The 23,216-nt window shown below is 42.0% G+C and overlaps 1 protein-coding gene across 2 annotated transcripts in view; it reads right to left on the bottom strand.

The window, feature by feature from the left end:
- ATP13A5 (ATPase 13A5) overlaps positions 1-23,216 on the bottom strand; it is a 115,672-nt gene that overhangs the window by 24,847 nt on the left and 67,609 nt on the right. For both annotated transcript variants that reach the window (XM_081796604.1, XM_081796605.1), the window contains exons 14-24: positions 21,598-21,748; positions 18,976-19,062; positions 18,231-18,387; positions 16,149-16,266; positions 12,829-12,953; positions 11,851-12,011; positions 9,530-9,655; positions 8,080-8,159; positions 5,781-5,823; positions 3,975-4,084; positions 524-620 (exon numbers count right to left, since the gene is read on the bottom strand). In XM_081796604.1, coding sequence (XP_081652730.1) covers positions 524-620; positions 3,975-4,084; positions 5,781-5,823; positions 8,080-8,159; positions 9,530-9,655; positions 11,851-12,011; positions 12,829-12,953; positions 16,149-16,266; positions 18,231-18,387; positions 18,976-19,062; positions 21,598-21,748 — 1,255 coding nt within the window. The remainder of the gene's footprint in view (positions 1-523; positions 621-3,974; positions 4,085-5,780; positions 5,824-8,079; positions 8,160-9,529; positions 9,656-11,850; positions 12,012-12,828; positions 12,954-16,148; positions 16,267-18,230; positions 18,388-18,975; positions 19,063-21,597; positions 21,749-23,216) is intronic.

Raw genomic sequence — 23,216 nt, 5'->3', positions numbered from 1 at the left:
ATCATTTAATTGCAAAAGTCTTTTTTTTTAAATTTTTAAATGCTAATCCTTTACTAATGACATGTCTATGTGTCTAACTTCTGGGCGAGTTCAGAAGTAAAGCTCCAGTATGTGAGTTTTCCTAGTTTTTGAGCCCTTCAAGGTCAAATTCCAGAACTTCTCTTTCTTTTTATCTCTTCTTAGTCTTTTGCCCATAGTTGGAGACCGACTTCTTGTTGAGTTGTATTTACGCTGTTCTGAAGTTCTCTTCATACTCCAAGTGGAGAACTAAATGCTTGAAGAGGTCAAGGTTCTTAGGTTATCTAGAAGAAAACAGCACTGCTAGAAAACTGATCTCTAGCTACTTATTTCTAGCTCCATGCTGTATGTGCAGTTATGTCAAGTTCCAAAGTTTGCAGACATCTGTTTTGAGAAATGTCATTTATTTATAAAACATTAAATCCTGTGTAGGAGCCACACCCCCAAGAACAAACCAAGTATGTAAATGCAATTAAAACTGGGAAGAAATTATTTTGGTTCATACCCAATAGAGCAGTGATGTACCAATAAGTTGGATTATGCCGTACATGGTCAAGTATTTAAATACCCCAAAGGATGAAACCAGAGCAGCTCGGCCTTCTCTGTTTAAGAAAAGATAAAAATAACTGGTTATGCATAATATACATCTCCCAGTCTTTTATATTTCAAAGGGAGTTCAAATTTAATAGCTTGTTAATATACATTCACTTAATCAATGATTCATCGTCTCAATTATTTGTTGAAACACTCATCTGTTCATTCATTTTCAGCTTCTATCATGACCTCACTCATTGACTCACTTTTATTTAGGGCTTATAAGGTACCAGCATTGTGCTAAGAGTCATGGAGGATATAAATGAATCAGGCACAGTCTTTATTTTCAGTGAATTAAAAAGATTAACACATATAGTAGAAACACATGACATTATGATGAGATACAAAATGTCAAGCACTGACTCAGCTGTGACTCTTTACATCCTAACAACAGGCTTCTGAGAACTGAAGTGTGTATGTTTTGGAGTCCTGTGGAGACATTAAGCTAAAGGACAGGTGCTTTTACATGTTAGGAAGTGTGGGTGTGCCTCCAATATGTGAGATGAATTGGGTTTTGTTGGTTTCCATACTCCAGGGAGAACCCATGGTAATAATCTGAGCTGGTGTGCCCTTCAAAAGACACAAAGACAACAGTAAAAACCGCAGGTTAAGAAGTAAATATCCACCCCGCCTTGAAAAATCCTGTTTGGCTGCTATTCCCTTAACTGAGGCTTGGTGTGGTGGTGGGTTATGACAGGCCAAAGAAGACAGCAACACGAGGCAGGAACATGTGATGGAGGGACGGTGAACTTGGCAAACAACCCCTCCTGCAGCCTGCTCTCATCAAAGCAGAAGCGAATTCACATGGGGGGCAGCCCATATCACCACCACCACCACCCCCCCCCCCCACATTGACATGGGCATTAGTGCTACTTGAAGACTTTGTCAATGAAATGGGGACTCAAGAAGGAAAACCTTAAAAGACAAATAACCACCTGGGCTCAGGCAGGATGAGAATGTTTGGGAGGGATGGGCCAGGATGCGTTGGGCAGATGTTCTCCACCAGGCTGTGAGGCACTAACATTTGTTTTCAGCACAGAGGGTGCAGCAGCAGAGAAGCTGAGAGTGGGGCAGGCATGTGAAGCCTAGACCGTTTTCTGACATAAACTTGGTGGTTTCATCCTTTTTCTCCTTTTGTGAAGGGCTCAAGAAGCCATTCTAAATAAACTATGGGTCTCCAAAATTACTCCTATAATTATGAATTTTAAGAAGCCAATTCATTTATTTATGCAGCCTACAAACATTCATCCAGTGCTCTGTTGTGTCCAGCTTAGTGCTGGGCACAATAATACAGAAATGAATAAGGTGCAGTCCTTATCCTAAAAGGCTTCCACTCTAGCAACAAGTCAGTCATGTTTCAAAAGATACAAATGAAAACCTGTGGACCTATGCATTTAAAACAGTACCTCGCTGCCCCTCTGGAGGATGTTTTCTCAGAAATAAGCATACATCAAGGATAGCAAGGGTAAAATGAGCCTAACAGAGCTGAACCATATCTAATTTTTATGAATCTAGGAAATAAAAAAGCAAAGAGCTTCCACCTTGAGTCTTACTAAACCATCTGCCACTAGAGAAATTTTACACCATGACGTGTATCTTAAAACACTGCATTCCATTCACAAATGAATTGGGCCATGTGTGTGAGACAGCATCTGAAGTTCAAATTGCACTGCTTCTCAGATGGATCAAATAGGCACTTGTGCAACCATCCAAGAGTTTAAACTCCCTCCACACCTGTTGCTCCAGCTTACCCTCCATAACTCCCACCTGAGAAGCCTCCCAACAGGAGGCTTAAGGAGGCTTGAGAAGCCTGGGCTATTGGGCTCTACACTCTCCAGTTAAAATCCCATTTCTAAATGTGGCTCTCCACTTCTCCCACTTGGAATGTTCTCCCACCTCCTTCCTGTTTACGTACTTCCTATCCATCCTTCAAGTCCCAATTCCCCTCCTGAAACCTTCCCTCCTGGCTTGAGTTACCAATTGGAACTACTGGAACAATTACCATATTGTTTGAGCATTAATTTTTTTAAAACTAATTTGTTGAGCACTTCTCACTGATCAGGCAGATGATTCTCTGTTTAGTGATTATATTTCTATCTCTCTGTACCTTTACTGGAACATGAGTCTTCCAGGACAAAATCTGTCTCATCCTTTATCCGCCATATTTCCAAGCACAATATTTTAAAAAGCTCCATGAGTTGTATTGACATAGGGACAGGGTCCTGGGCACTCTCATTTCGTAGTCACTGGCTAGGAACCAAATTTAAGGCAGTAGAGAGTAAGGAGAGGACTTGGAGACAGTCTCCCAAAGACAATCCAGTAAAACATAATGCCTGCTTGGCTATGGATGAAGAAAGGAGAGAGTTCAGATTTCTCTGAAGTTCTGAGGGCTCTAAGGACCAGATAGTTCTCAGAAGCAGAGAACATGGGAGTTAGGAAGAGGAGTCTCCTGCTCTGGAGGCAGAAGAGCTGCTGATGTTTGAGGGTGTGGAAGGACACAGGGACAGGCACCCCGAGATCAGAGAGATGTGTCAAGCTATTTGCTATGCAACCAGACACGGGCATAGAATTTCAAGCCTAGCACCTTTAGGTGAGTAACTCCTGCTAGTAGGTGCCCATTCAGATGCACAGATGCACCAGGGGACATGCTGGAGAACTTCATGTTCATCCCTTTGGAATAAACTTCAAGTTTCAGGGATGTCTTTCAAACCACTGGCTGTGAAGATGGCCTAAAGTTACCCCACAGTGTTATAGGGAGCAACAGAAGAGTACGATTTGTGAACAAAATATAAAACCTAACATTTTATTCTTAACTACGTTTAAACTATGAGTAGAGACGAAAATCAGTAATGAGAGCAGAATGGAGGTGAGGGAGCTATCTTGACAAAATAAATGGTCTTTAATTCCTTCCCCTTCCCTCGATTATAAAAGTCTTGCGATCATTTTGGATATTTGCTGATTGGTATCTTGGAGAGATAACATTATCTGGGGAGGCTATGTGATGGAGTGTTTTCTTTGTGCTGCCTCACCCTTCCCAATCCCCAGGAGGAAGGTTCCAGTAAGCACCCAACATACAAGATAAGGGAGAGAAGTAAGAAATGCAATCAGTTTTTAAATATCAACTCTACCTTTCAACTGTCCATACAATATAGCCTTTCATCCTTTCAGCCTCGGCAAAGGTCACTTTTTGTGGTTTTTACCAGCATTCCCAAGCAGCACAAATGGCCCCTTAACTGGTGCTCGGATAGCACTGTACCCATACCTCTGTGTGACATTTATCACTTTAAATTGTGGTTGAATTCTGTACAGAGCCAGACAATGAGCCCGTCGGTCATGAGGGTGGAAGGGAACTAGTGGCTTACCTGATGAGATGAGGCACACACGCGATGTTGGCTATTTTCGAGGTGAAAGGGGAGGCCACAGATGCCTCCTGCTCTGACAGCGAAATGCCCGCATGAGCCATTTTCAAAGCCTAGAAGGATAAATCCACGTTACACCCATGACTCCTCGGGCCATGTTCTATTTGAACACCATGAGCTATTCTTCACATTATTGAGTTTATAACCCTGTAACCTTCCAGCCCTGGGTGTCTGTTTACGCTGTCCCTCCACATGGAGTACTATCCCCCTCCAGATCCAGAAAGTCACCAACCAAAGAGGCGCCAGATAAACGATGCTCCTGGGGCAAAAGAGTGGTGTGTGCGTTCATATGCATGTGTGTGCATTGCTTGTGCGGATGTAGATGTGATAAGCAAAAGGAAGGAATAATTCAAGAAGTCAACTGAAAAGGTGATAGCATTTGGATGGGTATGTGTGGGGGTCTTCCTCATCAACAGTTCTTACACTCAGCAGACCATCTTCACGAACGATAGGAAAAGAGATCAAATCCCCACCTTTCCCTGGGCTGCCTGATATAGCCAACCAGTTAACTGTTGGGACAAAGTACGGGGCTCACAGCATCTTCACTGGAGACAGGGACCGAATCGTACTTATCACACATCCTTCTAGGACCTGTGTTGCCTCACTAAAATAAAGGCTAAATCATTGTCACAAGACTCGAAATGGCCCAGAGAGAGCGTAGAGCAGACAGTGGCCAATAAGCAGGCCAGAGTCAATTTTTTAATCCCATAAGAATTGTATGAGCATAAAATGAGATTTCGTAGTTCTGTAGTTCTGTAGAACCGCAAAGCATCTGTTTACCGTGGCTGGCACACACTAAATTCATGTTCAATACACATTAGAATAGTTCCTTCTCCCTCTATTCTCTCTTAGTATTTTGTATCTCTATTACATATTTTAAGATCATCTGTTTTATGCTTGGGTTAATATATAATTTTTAATGTTTATTTATTTTTGAGGGAGACAGAGCATGAGCGGAAGAAAGGCAGAGAGAGAGGGAGACATAGAATCCAAAGCAGGCTCCAGGCTCTGAGCTGTTAGTACAGAGCCTGACACAGGGCTCGAACTCACGAGCTGCAAGAGCATGACCTGAGCCGAAGTCGGATGCTTAACCAACCGAGCCACCCAGGGGCCCCTGTTTGGGTTAATATTATGCATGATTCTTTCCACCACTAGATAATGAATTTTAGGGGGGCAGAGACTATGTCCTTTTTTAGCATGATTTGTTTTGTTCTAATTTCTACATAATTATGGGAATGGGTAACTCATTTTAGGTTTTGAAGCGTAGACTAACAACGAGCGTCTTCTCGTGAAGCATAAGGTAGAAAAATTCATAATAGATCTCTAAGCGTGAACACAATTTTTCACAGAACTTAGACGAAAATATTTAAAAAGAGAGGAGCACAACTACCCAGATCCTAAGGATCTAGTAGGCTTTGGAAATACAAAGCAATCCCGTTCAGTTTTGTGCTGAAGATTTTGTACTGAAAATATTTGCTTACGCACATAAATCTTCAAGGTGGGCTATTATTTCAACCATATCTTCAACACTCAGAGTCTAAAACACGTACTGCTTTCTCTTGTGTATGGGAAGGCATCTGCTGAGAATTATTTAATTTAGGCCTCTCTATAGTTTGTAATAGCCACATAGTTTGGTCTGCGATTTCACTATGTTATGCATACATGATTTTATACATAATTCAACACTTTAAACCATCAGTTTCAAACGTTTCCTTCACTCGGCCTTTACCACTCATGTGTTCTACTCACCCCACAGTCATTAGCTCCATCTCCGCACATGCCCACGTAGTAACTGCAGGGGACGGATAAAAAACATTAATGCCTTAACGCCTCTCTTGGGTAATTTTCATCACAACCAACTCACACGTGATGTATGTGTGTGTGTTGAACACACGTGGCATCAGGCTCATGGCAAACGACTTGGACAGCAATATCCCCAGAGGAATAAGGCTGTTGTATTTAAGTTGTTTCCACCATGTGGAAATGACAGTGATTTTGCCAAGGACGGCCACCAAGAAGATTACACATTTCTAAACAAGTCCTGGGTGATTGTATCCATCAGGGCTAAGCTTAAGCGTGTGCAGCCATAATCACAGCACTTCCCACACCTGATGCACCGAATAACCTGATCCATCTGTGTTTTTTGGTGGCTGATGCCACTGGAAGTTTAGACACTAGGATGAGAAACCTTTGGGAAATGGTTGAACAGAAAGAACCAAAAGCATATACACATAATCTTGAGGCATTCTGGAGTGATATGAGAGCATATGCTCCTAATCTCTACCAGTTTGGTGTGCAAACACCACAGCATGAATAGAAGAGTAATAACAAAACCAATACAGGCAAAAAATAAAGTTCTTGGACAGTTTCCTTATGATTGACACATAAGAGATGGTCATTTTTATAAGTCAAAAATGGTCAAAAACAAACAAACTCATAAGATTCAACCCAATATTTGGCAGGTATATACGAAAATATTCTTATAAACATTTCATGGGCTCACACGCATGTCATGACTGTGTACATTTGCTGAAGTGGGTCCTTTTCTTCAGGCTCAAATCACATATTTAGTCTCTATATCACACAAAGAATCTTACATCTTCAAGTGCTCCCTGAATTCGGAAGACAACTCAGACAACCTTATGTGCATTGTCAGTGATAAAGTCAGGAGGAATAAGATGGGGAAATCGAGAAGACAGTTCATTCCGAGACAGCATATTTTCCTGAACTGATTTTTCTTTAAGGGAATATAGCTTTTCAAAAGTAAGCATATAAATTGGCAAAATTTCTTAGGCATTTGAGATGGGTAAAATTACTTTCTTCGCCCATTATCATATAATGACCATGTAAGTAAAATAGTCACTTAAACACTGGCTACTAACCCAGCCTCAAGGCATTATGGGAGTTGACAGGCATTCTCTTTAAAACTTCCCAAAGAATGTTTTGGCAACACAAAATAATAGTGAAAGGCAGTCTCCTGATTTTAGCTACTACTTGTCAGTAATTATATGAAGTTTCACTACTCTCTTTCCTTTTCACTTTCTGGAAATATGTAGCTCAGAAATTATAACATTCCCAGAAAATTATAGGTAGGTCTGGTCTCAAGAAGAACCATTTCACTCTGATGTACATGGTTATCTATATTTTGAAGGAGATAAAAAAAAAAGGACTTTTTTTTTTTTTTTTTTTTTTTTTTTTTACTTTGGCCTCCATACCCAAACCATGGCCAGGGCCAGATATAGTGAGACTATCATTCCACCTCTTTCCTACTGGTCCTGGAATCATTCACATATCTTCTAATGGACCAACCTCAAATAATTCCAAGGGATGACCCACACACTTCCTCATTTTTCTCATTCTGAGATATATAAGCCCCTATTTTTTCTATTCCCCACATCCAAGCAGAAGATCTTCCTTTAAGTTATGCTGTATGGGCCACAGAAGGAATGCTGTATGGGGTAGGCAGCTTCCAAATGGCTCTATGATTGCCATCTCCTGGTGTTCAAGACGTTATATAAAGCCCTTCCCTGGGTGTGGGCTAGACTCAGTGAAGTGCCTCTTATTAGAGAATACTGTGCTGTATTAGAGTATTAGTGCTGTATTAGAGAATACAGCAAAAGTGATGCGATGTCTCTTCTGAGATGAAGATATAAAAAATGGTGATCTCTCTCCTTCTCTCTTTTGATCACTCTTGTGGATGCTAGCTACCACACTATGAGCTGCCTTATGAAATGATCCATGTAGCAAGGAGCAGAGGGTGGCTTCTGTCCAACAGCTACAGGGAACTAAATCCTGCCAACAGCACGTGAGGGAGGTCGGTGGCGGGTACCTCCTCCTCCAGCACTGAGGTAGCTGCAGTCCTGCCTAACACGCAGCTTCAGCCTTGTGAGAGGCCTGAGCCGGAAGACTCAGCTCAGCACACCTGGCTCTCTGACCCGTTGGAATGTAAAATAATAAGTGGTGTTATTCTAAGCCACTAAATGTGGGGCTAATTTGTTACACAGCAATAGATAATGAATACACTCTCCTTTCGTGCAATAATACCTACTTTAATTTCTGAAATTCTTCAATAAGACTAGATTTCTGCCCAGGAGACATTCTTGCAAAAATGGTTCCATTCACCAGGATCTAAAGAGAAAAACAACTACTGCAATAAGATTAGGATGAAGAACACTTTTTTTTTTATTTTTAAAGTTTGTTTATTTATTTAGAGAGAAAGGGACAGAGAGAGAGCAGGGGAGGGGCAGAGAGGGAAGAGAGAGCGAGAGAGAGAGAGAGAGAAAGATAATCCCAAGCAGGCTCTCTGCTGTGAGCATGGACCCACCATGGGACTCGATCTTATGAACCACGAGATCATGACCTAAACCCAAATCAAGAGTTGGACACTTAACCACCTGAGCCACCCAGGAGCCCCCAAGGACACTTTTTTAAAAAAAGAACAGCCCTGAAAGTCATTCCCAGCCACTCTTTGAATATAGCAATAGGTGGTGTGTCGTTAGCCCAAATGTCAGGACAGGGAGAAAGGGGACTCAATGCTTTAATATTTAAGTTTCACTTTCATCTCCCATCACAACTTTATGACTTTTTTCCTGGCCATTTTTCTGAGATGGGATAAGCTCTAGTTAATAATAATAGCTGAAAAGCAGCAGAGTATATGGGACAAAAATGCTTAAGGAAATACAGTTCTTTCTACTAAACACTATCACCACAATTGCAGCACAGATAGAGGAAAAGTGATAGGTGAGGAGTGGAGACCAACGTTTCATTCTCAGCTCTGGTCCCACTAGCTGGGCAAAGCTTAGACAAGGGACCTCAACTCTCTGAGTCTCAGCTTCCCCATCTCCTCAATTAGGTACTGCACTAGAGCTTTCTAGAAGCCTCTGGGGTCTAGATTCAATGGTCTTGTCTGTTAAGGTGACAGAATTTTCAGGAAACTGCTAACAGATGGTTGCTTGCCCTCAGCTTGTGCTCCACTTATCTCCTTCACACTGACAGCACAACCCTGCACAGCACTATTTTTAAATAGACACACAGAGGACAAGATAACAAATGATTTTGAAAATAAACCACGGGGTCTTTGTTTCCTGCTGCTGTAATTTAAGAATCCAGACAGGAAGGGGAATAGAGCTCAACCTGACATGAGTTGGTGGCTTTCAGAGAGAGGCTGACCCACAAAACAGGCAGCACATTTGGAACTATTTGGAGGTCCTCCCTGCTGGGGAGGGAAAGGAGGAGGGAGACTGGGATTGGGCTGGCCATGGGGGGGTGAAGAGCTGTACCAGAGCTCAGACTCTGAAGAGGGGGTTATGTGCATGTGCAGGATCAGGTAGGGCTGGGGAACTTCTGAAGGAGCACCTTTGGGGGTGTTTATTCCCCAAATCTGAGACAACCTCACTGATCATCACCTTCACTATTCTCTTCTTTTTTTTTTTTTTTTTTTTTTTTTTGCCTCAATAATTTGAGAGCAAAACAAAACACTTCATTTCACCAGTACTTACTTTTGGAAGCAAGCTGTTGAAATGCTGAAATATCACTTGGTAGGATTTCCCACTCATTGCAAAATGGTAACAGCTCCCTCTTGCTCCATCAGGCACCGAACTGTTCCCAATGTTAACGCAGGTTTCCTAAATTCAAAAGGGCATTGTTTCCACATGGGCTCTTAAAGAATGTCTCTGCTTTCCTATGTTTTATGGAAGGAAGTGTATTCAAGTTATGCAATAGTGTAATGCCAGCAAATGCATAAGGTGCAATTTGTCCATGGAACCTAGACTCCGATGAAGAAGACACTCAAAATGTCCTTCCCAAATTATATGAACATATGAGACATTGACAACACAATGCTCAGGATCATGTCCTAGGAGTTAATACATGTATGTCAGTCTGCTGAGGAAATCCTTCCGAGGTACCCGTTAGTGATTCCAAGGAAGAGTAGAAAACATTCTTCCCTCCTCTTTCCTCTCCTCTTCATGCTTTTATTTCCTAAGATCTTTTACCAGTCATTCACTCACCAATCATTCTCCAATTTCTTCCTTGTAAAATAGGCAGACTCTTTCTTCAGAGCCTAGCTCCTTATAGCACCTGCCTTCTCCCCACCTCAACAGGCAACATGTTCCTTCATGGTATTCCACTCCTCTTCCATGCCCTATGTTCCATTGCACTGGCTCTTTCTCTCCTGCCCTCCACTTGTCAATGTGCTCCCATCACTGCAATCTAGCTCTACCTGGCTCAGCCCCAAGAGAGAGCACCCGATGAATGCACATGCACTCACAGTGTTGACAGCTGATCATGCTTTTTCATGCAACATTTCTCAGGGGTCCTTACATTAGTGTAGAACTCTGAGTTCAAATAGCATAGAAGGTGAGAACATTCTTTTCACTAGAGGGATTCATCTTGATATTCTGAATTGGGAGGCAAGGAGATACACCCCTCTCTTTCCACGCCCCTTCTCCCAACTGCAAAATAGCCAACAAAAATATGCTTAAAGCATTCCACATGAGGCAAGGAAAGAATTCCTTCTGCTTTCAATAGAAAGTTGGATAGGGAAAGTGTGGTGGGAGGGAACCAGACTACCCAGCGATGGCCAAAACTTCAGTAAAGGTATTAAATTAGTGAGTGGGTAGTGTGAGTGGACTGTTAAAAATTAGTGAAGACCTGATTTTTATCACACAGTGAAATGGAGGCAACATGCATTGACACAGAAGCAAGCGAGTTTGCAAGGATATAAAGCACCAGAAATCTGCTGAAAGTACAGATAGAGCTGTCATCTTTTACAGCCAATATGATGGGGTTTGAGCCAAGTAGGGGTAGGGTCACTGTACAGTTGTGCAGTTTGTATACTGTACGAGGTCTACTCTACATTTAACAATCCAAAGGGCTGGTCAGCCTGAAGGAAGGGAGCATTTTTGTAATTTATCACCTGGAGGACCATCTGGAATTCAGACAGGCAGATGTGCCACATTTAATGATGGAATGTCAGGCTGCAGCCCATTTTTTTCACAAAAGCACAGGAAACTTGCTATCTCGAAAAGCTTGACACTTGCTAACTTAACGTCACGAACACAGCACAATCTAAATGGCCATGGATCTGGGGGCTCCTGGGTGGCTCAGTGGGTTAAGCGTCCAACTTCAGCTCAGGTCATGATCTCACAGTTAGTGAGTTTGAGCCCCGCGTCGGACTCTGTGCTGACAGCTCAGAGCCTGGAGCCTGCTTCAGATTCTGTCTTCCTCTCTCTCCGCCCTTCCTCAGCTTGCAATCTGTTTCTCTCTCATTCTCACAAAATAAACATTAAAATTTTTTTTTAACTTAAAGAAAAAGTACTTCTGAAAAGTCTTTAAAAAAATAAACAAGTAAATGCCCATGGATCTGGGTGCTATCAAACAGACCTAAATTTGATTTCCTGCTCTGCAACTTGCCAGCGGTGTGTCTTGGGCAAGTTTACCTTGTTGGACCTCAGTTTTCACATTTGTGAATTGAACAGTTTGTCAACTGTATAGGCCAACTATGAGATTCAAATGGGAAATATGGACATAAGTTCCCAGCCACATTGGAATCATGGGCTGATGCCAGCTCCCAACCCAGAGATTTGGATTTCACCAGTAAAACCTTGGCACTGGAAGCTTTAAAACTCTTGCAGGTGATTTCTTCATGCAGCCAGGGCGAGAAGTGCTAGTGGAAATGCTAAATGCTTTGCAAACTTCAGAACCTACAGCTGTGAAGGGTTTTGACTTTGGTGACTTCTAACGCCCAGAGAAGGCTGCCCAGGCCAGGGCTGTATGCCATCAGCCCAGGCCACCAAGGGGCCTTCTAACATTTGCTCACATTCTTCTCTGGTCCATTCTCCTGGTTCTCAACCAGCTGCCAAGTCACAGAGGCAGGAACAAAATCTTCTGGTTCATTGGCTTCAACAAGGATCACTTGGCTTCCTCCAGGAATCATTTCAGAATTCTTTGCCACAGTAATCGCTGTTTGAAGGTTGTCACCTAGATGACAAAGAGAGTCAGCTTGCTTTCTGTGTAAATCTCTCAGCAGCTCAAATTGAGCTCTGCCTCCTCTGAGTGGGCATACCCCAATATTGGTGCTCTTTGTGGGGCATTTCCCACTTTGGGCCTTATTTGATAACCATTTGTCTGTCCCTCTTGCCCAAGCCTGTCTGTCTCTAGTGGTCAAAAACAATGTCTGCATCTCCCTGCCACAATGGTATCATGTCTTCAACATTGAATATTTCCAAAACATGCAAGGATGAATAAGGAAATGGTTACATGCTTTTTGATGAACCCTCACAAGACTGAGAGCCCCAAGTGGTGAAGATAACACGGGCCCACTCTGATCGCATGCAACCATTTTGGGGATCTGGGTTGCAGTCAAACAGAGACTAGAACACTGAGGGCTGGGCCATGCGTGGACTGGATCAGCATATGCTATGCCTGCCCCACAGCCCTGAAGGACAGCTAAGTAGAGTTTTACACACTTTACACAGACGTCTCACGGGGGTTCTTGATGAGCACATATCCGTTCTTGTGTTTAAACATTTACTGTGAGCCTATTAACTCTGGACCAAGCCCAAGTAGGGAGAAGGGGCATTAGACAAAGAGAATGAAGTATGGTCTCTGCTACCAAATCTCACAGTCATCTTGGGGCTGCTGCACTTGTGCCGCAAGAAAAGGAGTCAAAGAACAGTAACACATGACAGCTAAGTATTTTTCCTTCTGCCTCAGCCACATGAACCCACTTAGCTCACATGGTCTTTTTCTGACGCCTGGGATACATTGAACGTGTCAGGCCTCCGGAAGTACACACCAGTAATCATCACGGTCCTGATGCAGGCTTCATGCAGTTCCTTCAAGACTGGCTTGCTTTCTTTTTTCAAGCGATTCTCCATTATGAGAAGTCCCAGAAATGTCAAGTCTGACTCCACCTTCTCTCTTGGGATTCAGGAGAAAATATTAAAGCTTATTTACGGAGTCTTGACGGTTGAATTTATTTCTTCCTTAAAAAACTTTTTCTAAATTTTATCAATGGAATGCATGCATATGTTTTAAAAATAAAAAAGAACCCAAAAGCTTATGATGAAAACCAATAGTCCCTGTCTCCACCCCTATTCACCCCCTCTCCTTCCCAGAGGCAACCACTTTTATATCTTTTAGCAACTTCTTCCATTTTTCAACTCCATTTTTTAAAAGAATGTGTTTATCTACCAACTCTTCTGTTGGTTTTTAAAATTTTTGTTAATCACACATATTTTGTTTTTAATTTCAAAGAGCTTTTTTGTGACCTGGTAATCAGTTTAGTTAGGCATTTAGTAAGTCTACGGGATACTACGGTCACAGTTGAATATGGAATCATTCCTTTCAACCTCCATCTGTAACTTCCAGAAAATATATGATATCAGCTAAGCCTTCAAAAAGTTATCAGAATTTGAAATTGGAAGCTTGGAGTCTAACTGGGTTACACTCATTTTATAGGAACTCACCTCAGGAATGGAATAAATCTCAGGTGACTGTTTAAAAAGTCAACGTGGGGGGCCAAGATCTCTTTCTGAATCTCGCATTGTTCCTTTTTCTGCCCAGGGAGGAGTTAAGATTGCAGGAGGAGCTGGAGACCTAGGGACCTAACCTTGTTGGGTACAATCTCCCATGTTCAGTCCTGTCCCACGTCTACCTTCCACAGTACGTGATAGAGCTGAGTCTCTGCCTGTCAGGCTCTACAGGGTGGAGCAACTCCCCTCTCGCCATCTCTCTCTCTGTCATGGCGTAAACCACACTTCTTCCATCCCTACTGATTCAGACTCCATTCACCGCCCCCCACCTATTTTTCATCTTACAGAAATGGTAGAAATCTCCTGTCTGCACTTAATCACCTTTCTAGTTTTCTTTGATGTTATTTCTTTTCTATCATGCTGGTAGGACTTGGGAGATAGAAGAAATAAACACGCAGTCAGTAAACCTTCTTCAAGAGAAAGAGCAGAGTTGGATTTCTTGATGAAAAATATTACTCAAACTTAGATGGGAACACAGTGAGGAAACTTCTCTCTGGAGTACAGAACAAGTTACTCCATCTTTCATTCAAAAGTCCACTCACCAAACAATCACTCTGTTTTAGACCTTGTATTGGGCACTTGCTGAGTACTCAGATTATCGGATATGAATCCTGCCTCAGTGATCTCAGAGAATATTATGAAAGACCTACCTAAATACAGAATGTGTTAAATTTCTATCATTTAACTTCATAGCTGCCTATTATACATTGGATTCATATTTTCCCATTAGCTAGAACTAAAACAAAGAATCGTCCCACCAGTTTCTTCCAGTTTTGGTCTCTATTTGAGGACTTTTCCCTTTTCCACCAATTCAGGCACTTGGGCCTCTTGCTACCTTGCAACATTCCCGGCAAATCCCTGTGTCAGGGCCCTTGCACTCACTCTTCTGACTGCCTGCAATACTCTTCTTCTGGATATCCTCATGCCATATCTCTGTTCAAATGGCACCTCTTCAGAGGACTTTCCCTGATCACTCCATGTAAAATGGTATCATTATCTATCTTTCCCAATTAGGATATAAGCTTCTGAGGGCAAAGATTGTCTCACTTCAGAATCTTCAGTGCCTTAAAGAGTATCTCGTGCACCCTCAAACTCAATAGAAATTTGCTAAACCAATGAAAGGGAGAATTTTGACAAAGTATTTCTTCTGTTTGTTAGTGTGGGTGTTTTATTTTTTCCAAAAAAAAAAAAAAAGAGAGAGAGAGAGAGAGACAGAAAGAAACTCTTCTACTTCCCTTTTATGACATACCAGTTTTTAAAGAAGTTTTTGATCTTTCTGATTCGAAAACTTTGCGAAATATAATTTGATTCTAAAAAAAACTGAAAACACTTTTCCCTTACTCTGTTTGAAAATAGTAGCGAAATTTTAAGAAGCATAATAGGATCCTGATATTCTCTGGGAAAATCTGAGATGATTGGAAATCTAGCACATTTGATCATCACTTTCTTATTCTGTTATATTTGTAATAATGTCTACTCATCAGTGACTTTTAAATGAGAACATCACAGCTACATTAGTGTGTGGCAGCTGGGTGGTGGCAATATTCCTTGTCAAACTACATGAATTTTTTCTTCACACATAACCTTAGCTTTTGTTATTAAAATTTTTGCCTTGAGAAATTACAAAATCCTGTGTGTTATGGGTCTTCGTGCTTGCTCAAGAATAGCTAACACCTTTAATGTTAAATCTGAGAGTGCCATAATTTATTTCATTGATTTCAAAATGAGCTTTCTGATTCTATTTAGAAGATTAAAATGTCATGGCTGAAAGGCTCCTTAAAGATCATCCAATCCTACACTTGAGAGACGAGGGAAATAGACACAGTGCAAGGAAGGGACAAAGATTCTATTAGAACACATGGACATAGCTTGTAAACAGTAACATTGAACCAAGGATATCCACATCTTATGTGAAGGTGCTAATTGTATATAAGTGAGGGTTTCTCTATCAGCAACACTACATCGAAGATAATGCATAGTTTGTTATTCAATGTTCCGCAGTATTTCACTACTCCTTTGTCTTAGACAATTCAAAAATAACCTTTAAAAACTGAGAAACATTAAAAGAGAAAAGAATCTGCAGATTATACTCTCAAGAGGACATCTTATCCATTAATGTAATTAAGAATACTGAATCCTATTTCATATAACTCAACTTAGACTCACTACATCTCCAGGTCTGAAACCAGGTTTAAAGCATACTGGAGGTCAGTGTGTCACAGCGCCCACTCTCTCCTTCTCAACCCGTTTGTACGTGGGACCCCCAAGCCAGTCAGCCACATAATGTTCCAAGATTGAAGGAGTGTTGGTTATTTTTGATTGGATGATGGACTGCCGGGCAGAGATAGCTCACTGACAGCTGGGAGTCAAGAGATCTGGACTACCATCTTTGTTCTACCTCCAACCAGTCTTCCCCAGTGTGGCTTACGGTTGCCCGGCTCCAAGTTAGGAGATTGGATGAGACGACTTTCCATCTCCAGGAGGCTTCCTCGTGATTGGAGCTGTCCTTCTGTCCATCTCCAACATTCATTTACTTCACACACACAGAGCCTGCTCTAGTGTCGATATCTGACTTCCTTACCTGGCTAAATTCTCTACTTCTGAAAGCTTCTTCATCTTCAAGCCTTTATGGGCAAAAGCAATGACACGGAAGCCTTGTATTGTGTATTTCCTGAGTTCCTGTGGGAAATTCTTGGGTACTGTCAGGTGAGAGGAAAGAGGTAAAGGTAAGGTCACACTGAAGACTGCCCACCTCCTAAGCAAGACTCTGGGATCCACTGTACCTTGTTTTAAAATTCCAAAAAAAAAAAAAAATACTTTAATAGAAAAACTACAGCTCTGGCTAAAAGCCACAACTTCATTAGGGTGCTCTTATTATTCTGACAGAAATGAATGCCAAGGATGCGCCGGTCATCCCCTGGGTGTCAACTCCACTGGCTGGCTTTAATAAGGTTAGACCTCACGACTATGTCTACAAGGATAAAATGAAAACAGCTGATCCTCTGGATCAGGGGTCAGCAAACTAAAGGCCAAATCTGGTCCATTGCTTGTTTTTGTAAATAAAGTTTTATTGAAATGCAACCATGTCCATTTGTTTATCATCTATGTCGGGTTTGGGGTCACAATGGCAGGGTTGAGCAGTTGAGACAGACACCATGTGGCCTGCAAAACCAAAGTTATTTTCCACCTAGCTCTTTGCAAAAAAGTTCGCAATCCCTGCTATAGAGGACAGATGACACAATGCCGTTTGTGTATTTTGACATGGTAGTCATTACCAATATTACAATATTTGTGAAATCTTTATGGCTCGTAGGATGCCTAGAAGAGCATTAAAAAGAACAGTGTAATGGAAGTGTAGTGGCTTAGGTAGCAAAACACTTGATTTCTAGTATCCACTCTACTGCCAACTAGCTCTCTGACCTTGGGCTTGGTAGGTCTCTCTTCTGGCTCCTCAATTTTCCCATCCATAGAATGAGAGGGTGTGGACCTCAGTATCCCCATTCAGCTCAAGCTTCCTGTAATTCTAAAATGATCCAGAAGGTGGGGATCAAGGCATCTCCTAGCTCTCTATTTCCTAAATACAGGGGGAGAAATCACTGACGTTATTAGCATATGTCAAAGATCTGAGGTCAGGACAAATAAGAATTGGGCTACCAGAAGGATGAGAGGTGAGAAGTGACAGGCCCAAACCCTTACCAGGGAGCAAGGGCAATAATCACCAGTTAAAATTTCAAGAAGATACTCACTTGCATCTGTGAGACTGAAAAAAAAAAAAATGTATAGCAAAATATAAGCCATCAGTCTGTGAGGGATAGAGTGATAGAGGGATAGAGTGTTAGAGGTCATGGGAGTTCTGAGGAAGATCAAAGTCAGAAAAAGGGGCCGCTTCTAAGGTAAAAAAGGCTCTAAGTAGAGGGAGAAGTTAAAGCAATCATTTGCCAAATCTAAAATTGTGTGCACAAGTTGATGGCTATCAGCAATCATAGGGAGAATGTAGATGAAAATCAGGAGAAAAAGGCCAATTTTATCCAAATGAACTCATTTGAATGCAACAATATCCTTACAAATCTGGGCTGCCGCTTAGAGAGTGCATATGTTTGTAAGACAAAGAGACAATACAAATCAGCTCAAAATCTGGCCCAGAAAGATGAAATTGCTGTGAAAATGATCAATTGCATTGCTCTAATACCGTCTAATTTGCTCTAATTACTTTGTGCGTGTGTGAAAGATTTATCTTGTCTGTATTCTCCTTCCATTGACCTGCACGAGGCCCTTACATGGTGCCAGCCCCCAGAGGTGTCAGGCGGAGCGCCCCAGCTGCAGGCTGAGTGCAGGGCCCAGACCTGTCCCATTATTCCCTTCCCACGTTCCTGGTTCGCTTACCCTTACGTAGCTTCCTGTTCTGGCTCCTGATGTTTGCTTCATATCTCCTTCCCTGATACCCCATTGTGGTTGGACTTTTCTGGATGGATCAAAGCCAGATATTTACTCTCTGCCTCACGGCCTTGAAATGATCACCTCTGTCTTATCAGATCTCCTGGGCCCACTTCTCACTCACTGAGAAAACAATCACTTCCACATTCATTTAGTCTTGTGTGCTCTGTGTGTTTGGGCTTCTAAAACATTTTTACCTCCTGAAAGAGAGAACAGGGTCAATTAGTACCTGTTTCAGACTTGCAGAACTTGGCCAGCATCTCCGGGGCACCCTTCATGTACACATGGAAGTGATCCTCCCCTGCCACCTGAGCGACCACAGACATCCTCTGCAGGCTTGAGGAAAATGGAAACTGGCGCAAGATGGCTATGGCTTCCACGGGACTCTGAGACAGCACCAACAAAGGGGAGCTTAAGATGCTTGTGAAATTTCACAGATGCACACCAACAAATAGGACTTGCTCTGCAATGAACCCAGGGACGTCATGAAGTGGTATGTTTGTCACAACATTGATACTTTTCTGTCTGCCTCGACGGCGATTCCCTCATCAAGTTGTCTGGTTCTGCAAGGCCTTTCCCTTTGACTGCCTGGAAAAATCCTAATCATCTTCCAGGCCAAGTTCACAGGTCCCTTCCTCTGTGGCACTTCTCTCTCATAAATAGTATTCACTCTCACCTCTGAACGCCTGCAGCTCTTTCTTCAGCCTTTATTATAGCAGTCGGCACAGGGTATTGCACTGATTTGCACCTATATGGATTTTTCTACCAGCCTCTGTACTCCTCCAACACAGAGCCCCACACATCTAGCTCTGAAATCACTCTATCCCTTAGCACCTAGCGCAGTGCTCTAGCATAAGACAGGTTCATGAATAAATTTAAAAATAGATTCAGGAATGAAGGGACGAGCAAACCAACTATGGACACTGTTAGTTTCAAGGAGAAAGAGCTGTCTGATTTGAAAAAGCAAGTCATACCCAACTGGCTTTCGGTCCTGGCTTTATTATTATGTTTGAACCTGGCATCCCAAATGTGCAGTAGTCTGCATCACAATCTTCCATTATCTGTTTCAAAATGAAAACATTCATAAGATTCCTTAGAGCAAAATAGTAAGAAAGAAATACCTCTCATTTGCATAGCACTTGAAACTTTTCAAAGCCCCTTCCACATATTTTCTCTTGTAGGCTAATTATCTGAATACCATCATTGTCAAATTTCTGTTGTGTTATTAAGGACCTTGGAGAATGTCAAAAAGCCAGAAATATTGTGACTACAGTTTAAGTGGTAATTGATGGAAGAAATGCCAGCTGCAAGCCAATGGCTCTTCCTGAATGGTATGACTAGCAATTGGATGAGAATTTAATATAGCTGAGCACATTAGCCCTCAGTTGAGTTAGGATTGGGTCTTGAGATAAACCTGGGATTAACTCTTATTCTGTATCTACGTTACTAGCCTAATTGGTTAGCTAGAGAGTTAACAAGTTAGCTGCTGGCAAATTAGAAAGCATATTTGAAAACAGTTTGCATTCTTTGGAGGTTGCAACAGTATAAGTTACACCATTTGAGAAACCAATATTAACCTAAAATATAGGAAAGGCAGTCAGATATACAAATCAGAAAATAGGAGACAACATTTGGCCTCTGCTCCATCACTTACCTGTTTAACGTTGGGGACAATGCCTCCATTTCTCCAGATCCCAAATTTCTTCTGAAAAATATTCTGACATCCCTTGTAGCACTAAAATTATTGGAGTCTACAAGGATATTTTCCCTCCTCATGTTTCATGACAGTTTCCTATCCACCAAAGGATATTTATTTCGAGACTGAAAGTTTCTCACCTAGTTTTAAATTCTGCAAACCACTTTGCACTTCCATACTTTGCTTGGGGTGGATACCACTGCTCTTAAAGACAGTTCTTACAGAGCTAATCCTAGCAATTTATGTTCCTGCACAAGACCCCAACTTGTATGTCATGTGTACAAATAGACCAACACCCCTCGATGGAGAAGAGCCACCGTCAGAACCAGGATCAAAGTCACATATAGTAAGAATGACCCTAAGCAGCTCATCATTGTGTCTACGCGAAGGATGCCGGTGAGGACAATGTGTAATAATTACACTGATTCCTCTCCGTTAAGATCCAGGAAAGTGATTATCCCTTTGTGTTTAAGTAGAAGATTTCTCCACAGCAAATGCTTAAATTTTAACTTGCTGCTATCAAAACTTTCCATGTTTACCAGGTTTCCTCTTTTATTATTTTGGCTTCTAGAAAGCTACATTTTTGCCAGTACACACTTTTTAAAATTTTTTTTTGTAAGTTTACTTATTTTTAGATAGAAACAGTGTGGGGGGGGAGGGGCGGAGAGAGAGAGGGAGAGGGAATCCCAAGCAGGCTCCACACTGCCAGTGGAGAGCCCAAGTCGGGGCTTGAACTCATGAACCCGTGAGTTCATGACCTGAGTCAAAACCAAGAATCGGACACGTAACCCACTGAGCCACTCAGGTGCCCCTCCCCCCACTATAAATCTATACATCTATAAATTTGCCTTTTTGTGAGGTGTATTTCATGTCCCTGCAGTCATGTGTTTTCATTCCTTTAACATTCTGTTTAAATGCTGCCCTGTAGTTAAGATATCATTGTCAGTAGCTTGAAAACGTGTTTTGTTTTGGTTTGGGTTTTTGGAGAGCAGAGTAACGTAATTAACTAAATAGTGACTGCCTGAATGAATGAATGCTTTTCACTTGGTGGGCACTTTACAATGCAAGCAGCCCCTGTAGGCTCATAGGATCAGTGCTTACCACAAGTCGGTGAGTGAGGCATTATTATCACCAATGCACACCTGAGGTAACAGACTCAGAATCTTGGTTCTGGATTTGGGGTCACACAGCTAGAAAGTGATGGGGTCGAGAGGTCTGCTCACCATGTCATGACAGCCACGAGAATGGGTTTATACCCTTCAACTGTTCACACTCAGCTCAAAAAATTGATCCAGTTGGACTGGGAAACCTTCAGGCTAGTATCTAGACCTATACTGTCTAATACAGTAGCTACCAGCCACCTGTGGCCATTTATATTTAAATTGATTAAAGTGAATAAAATTGAAAATTCAGTCCTTGGTTGCATAGCCGAATTTTAAGTACTCGATAACCACATGTCGCCGGCTAGTGGCTACTATACTGAATAGCACTGCTTTAGACCACTGTTTCTCTGTGAGTGTTACAGAGAATGTACCATGTTTTTGGCCTGTCAAGGTTTTGTGGTCAAGAAGGTTTGGTAAATGCTGCTTATCCTATTCCTTCTTGAATATTCACAATGCACCACAGTATACTAAAGAAATCTGCTGGTCAAGAAATCAATTTTACTTTCTTAAAACAGCAGGTTCCCAAACGATTTGATCACAGAACCTTATTTCAAGCTGCACTCATTAACAGAGTTCTTGGGAGCAGATACTGGGAAATTCAGGTAGAGTCGAACCTTCCTTCAACGTTGTTACAAATCTTCTCTGAGCTTCAACCAAAGTTAGAAAACTTTTCCACTTTCAGTAAGGATTTCTTCAAGTTTTTCTCATTTAGCCAAAACAAGAAACTATCATCTTACCCAGGCAGTGCCCTCAAACATTTTGAGGTCCAGTGGGTCTCCTTGGATGGTCCCATTGAGAAGGATCAGAGAGTGGCAGCTGGCCATGGCAGCACACAGCGGGCCCCATGGCAAAGCCTTGCCTGAGGCAAAGCTATTCACTTCCTGAAAACTGGGAGAGAAGATGATTAAGAAATGAAAGTCTTCAACAAAATCATTTTACACACTCTGCCCCTTAAATCTTGCCAACACAGAGTTTCAATAATGCTTAACCTTTATGTTCAAATCCTTCCAGAGCTCCTCATGTCCCGTATGATAAAGTCTAAGTGCCTGGATATAATCACAGAGACTTCTGTCAGGTTACTTGAGGTCAGTGCCTAAGGTGACAGTAAGCTCAGAACCTGCAGCCTGCTTCAGAATCTGTCTCCCTCTCTCTCCACTCCTCCCCCACTCATGCTCTCTCTCTCTCTCAAAAATAAACATTAAAAAAATTTAAAATAAAAGAAAAGCACACCTGGACTCTGAAATATTTCTCACGACTCAGTCCTTTGCCCTATTTCTAGAAACTCCTGGCATAGATATCCAGCGTCTCATTTTCCTTTATGATGGTAGACTGGTACAGTTTACCATTCTCATTTCCCATCTAATAGCCAAATGAGAATTGTAGACTGTGGTTTCTACACCCCGAAAACCTGAGCATTTGGGGAAAGGAAAAGAGAGGAGGGGTGAAAACCCTAAGCATCCTATTCCCCTTTCACTGGTCTGGCCAATAGAAGACAAAGCAGTGCCTGCCCGGACAAAAGCTTGGCCCGGCCATCTGAGCAACCAGGAGCTGAACCACATGAGTAGGGTTGAACCCAAGTATTTTCTGCAACATCGCACTGCCTGTCTGCTGTTATCTCGTGCCAGAGCTGTGTTTGGCCCCATCACTGTGCTGGAGAGCCCCTGCATGACTCAATGACAGAGGCTCAACCACTGTTTAGAGCCAAGGGGGGATATCTAGAGCTGAAGAGTCAAGGCATCTTGTACTTAGACCGAGAGGGCAGATCTCAGCCCTGTGAGGAAGGGGAGCAAGGGCCCTCTCCTCACTATCCATTCTGGGGTAGCATCTCTGTGATTGTTCTCCCCTCTCCTGTGGCCAGCTTTTCACCTGTGTCTGTAAAAATGGTAGCCATATACCCTTTAACATTCTATCTCAAGTGCTATCTTTGTCAGGCGTTTTTCCTCATTCTGTTCATTTCCAAAATTAATTTCGACCTTTTATTCACTATGTTATTCCAAAATCCAAGACTGTGTATTATATCAAACAATCATTATTATTTTTTCTTCTCTCTTCTGATATGCGTGCCTTAATCATAGCTCTTTCCATGGACTGTATTATGCGTAGAAGATGAATGCATTTGTGCCTTTCAATCCCATGAGATGTGAGCTACATGAGGGAAGGGAGGGAACTCTTCCTTTCTGGACTCCTCCCCCCACCCCGCCCAGTCCAATAACCACCAGCAAATCTTTGTGGTTTTTAATTAAGTACACTTATGATTTCACTCTTTCCTCCTCTTTTTTATTCATTCAGCTTCTTACTTATCCAGTTCGTTCTATTTTTTCATGTGGAGTTTGAAGGCCTATTTTCCCCATCTGAC

This window comes from Panthera onca, chromosome C2 (genome assembly GCF_046562875.1).
Source record: "Panthera onca isolate mPanOnc1 chromosome C2, mPanOnc1 haplotype 2, whole genome shotgun sequence".
NCBI classification, from domain to species: domain Eukaryota; kingdom Metazoa; phylum Chordata; class Mammalia; order Carnivora; family Felidae; genus Panthera; species Panthera onca.
Note: the sequence above shows the minus strand (reverse complement) of the source record. Positions and strands in the feature narration are given on the sequence as shown.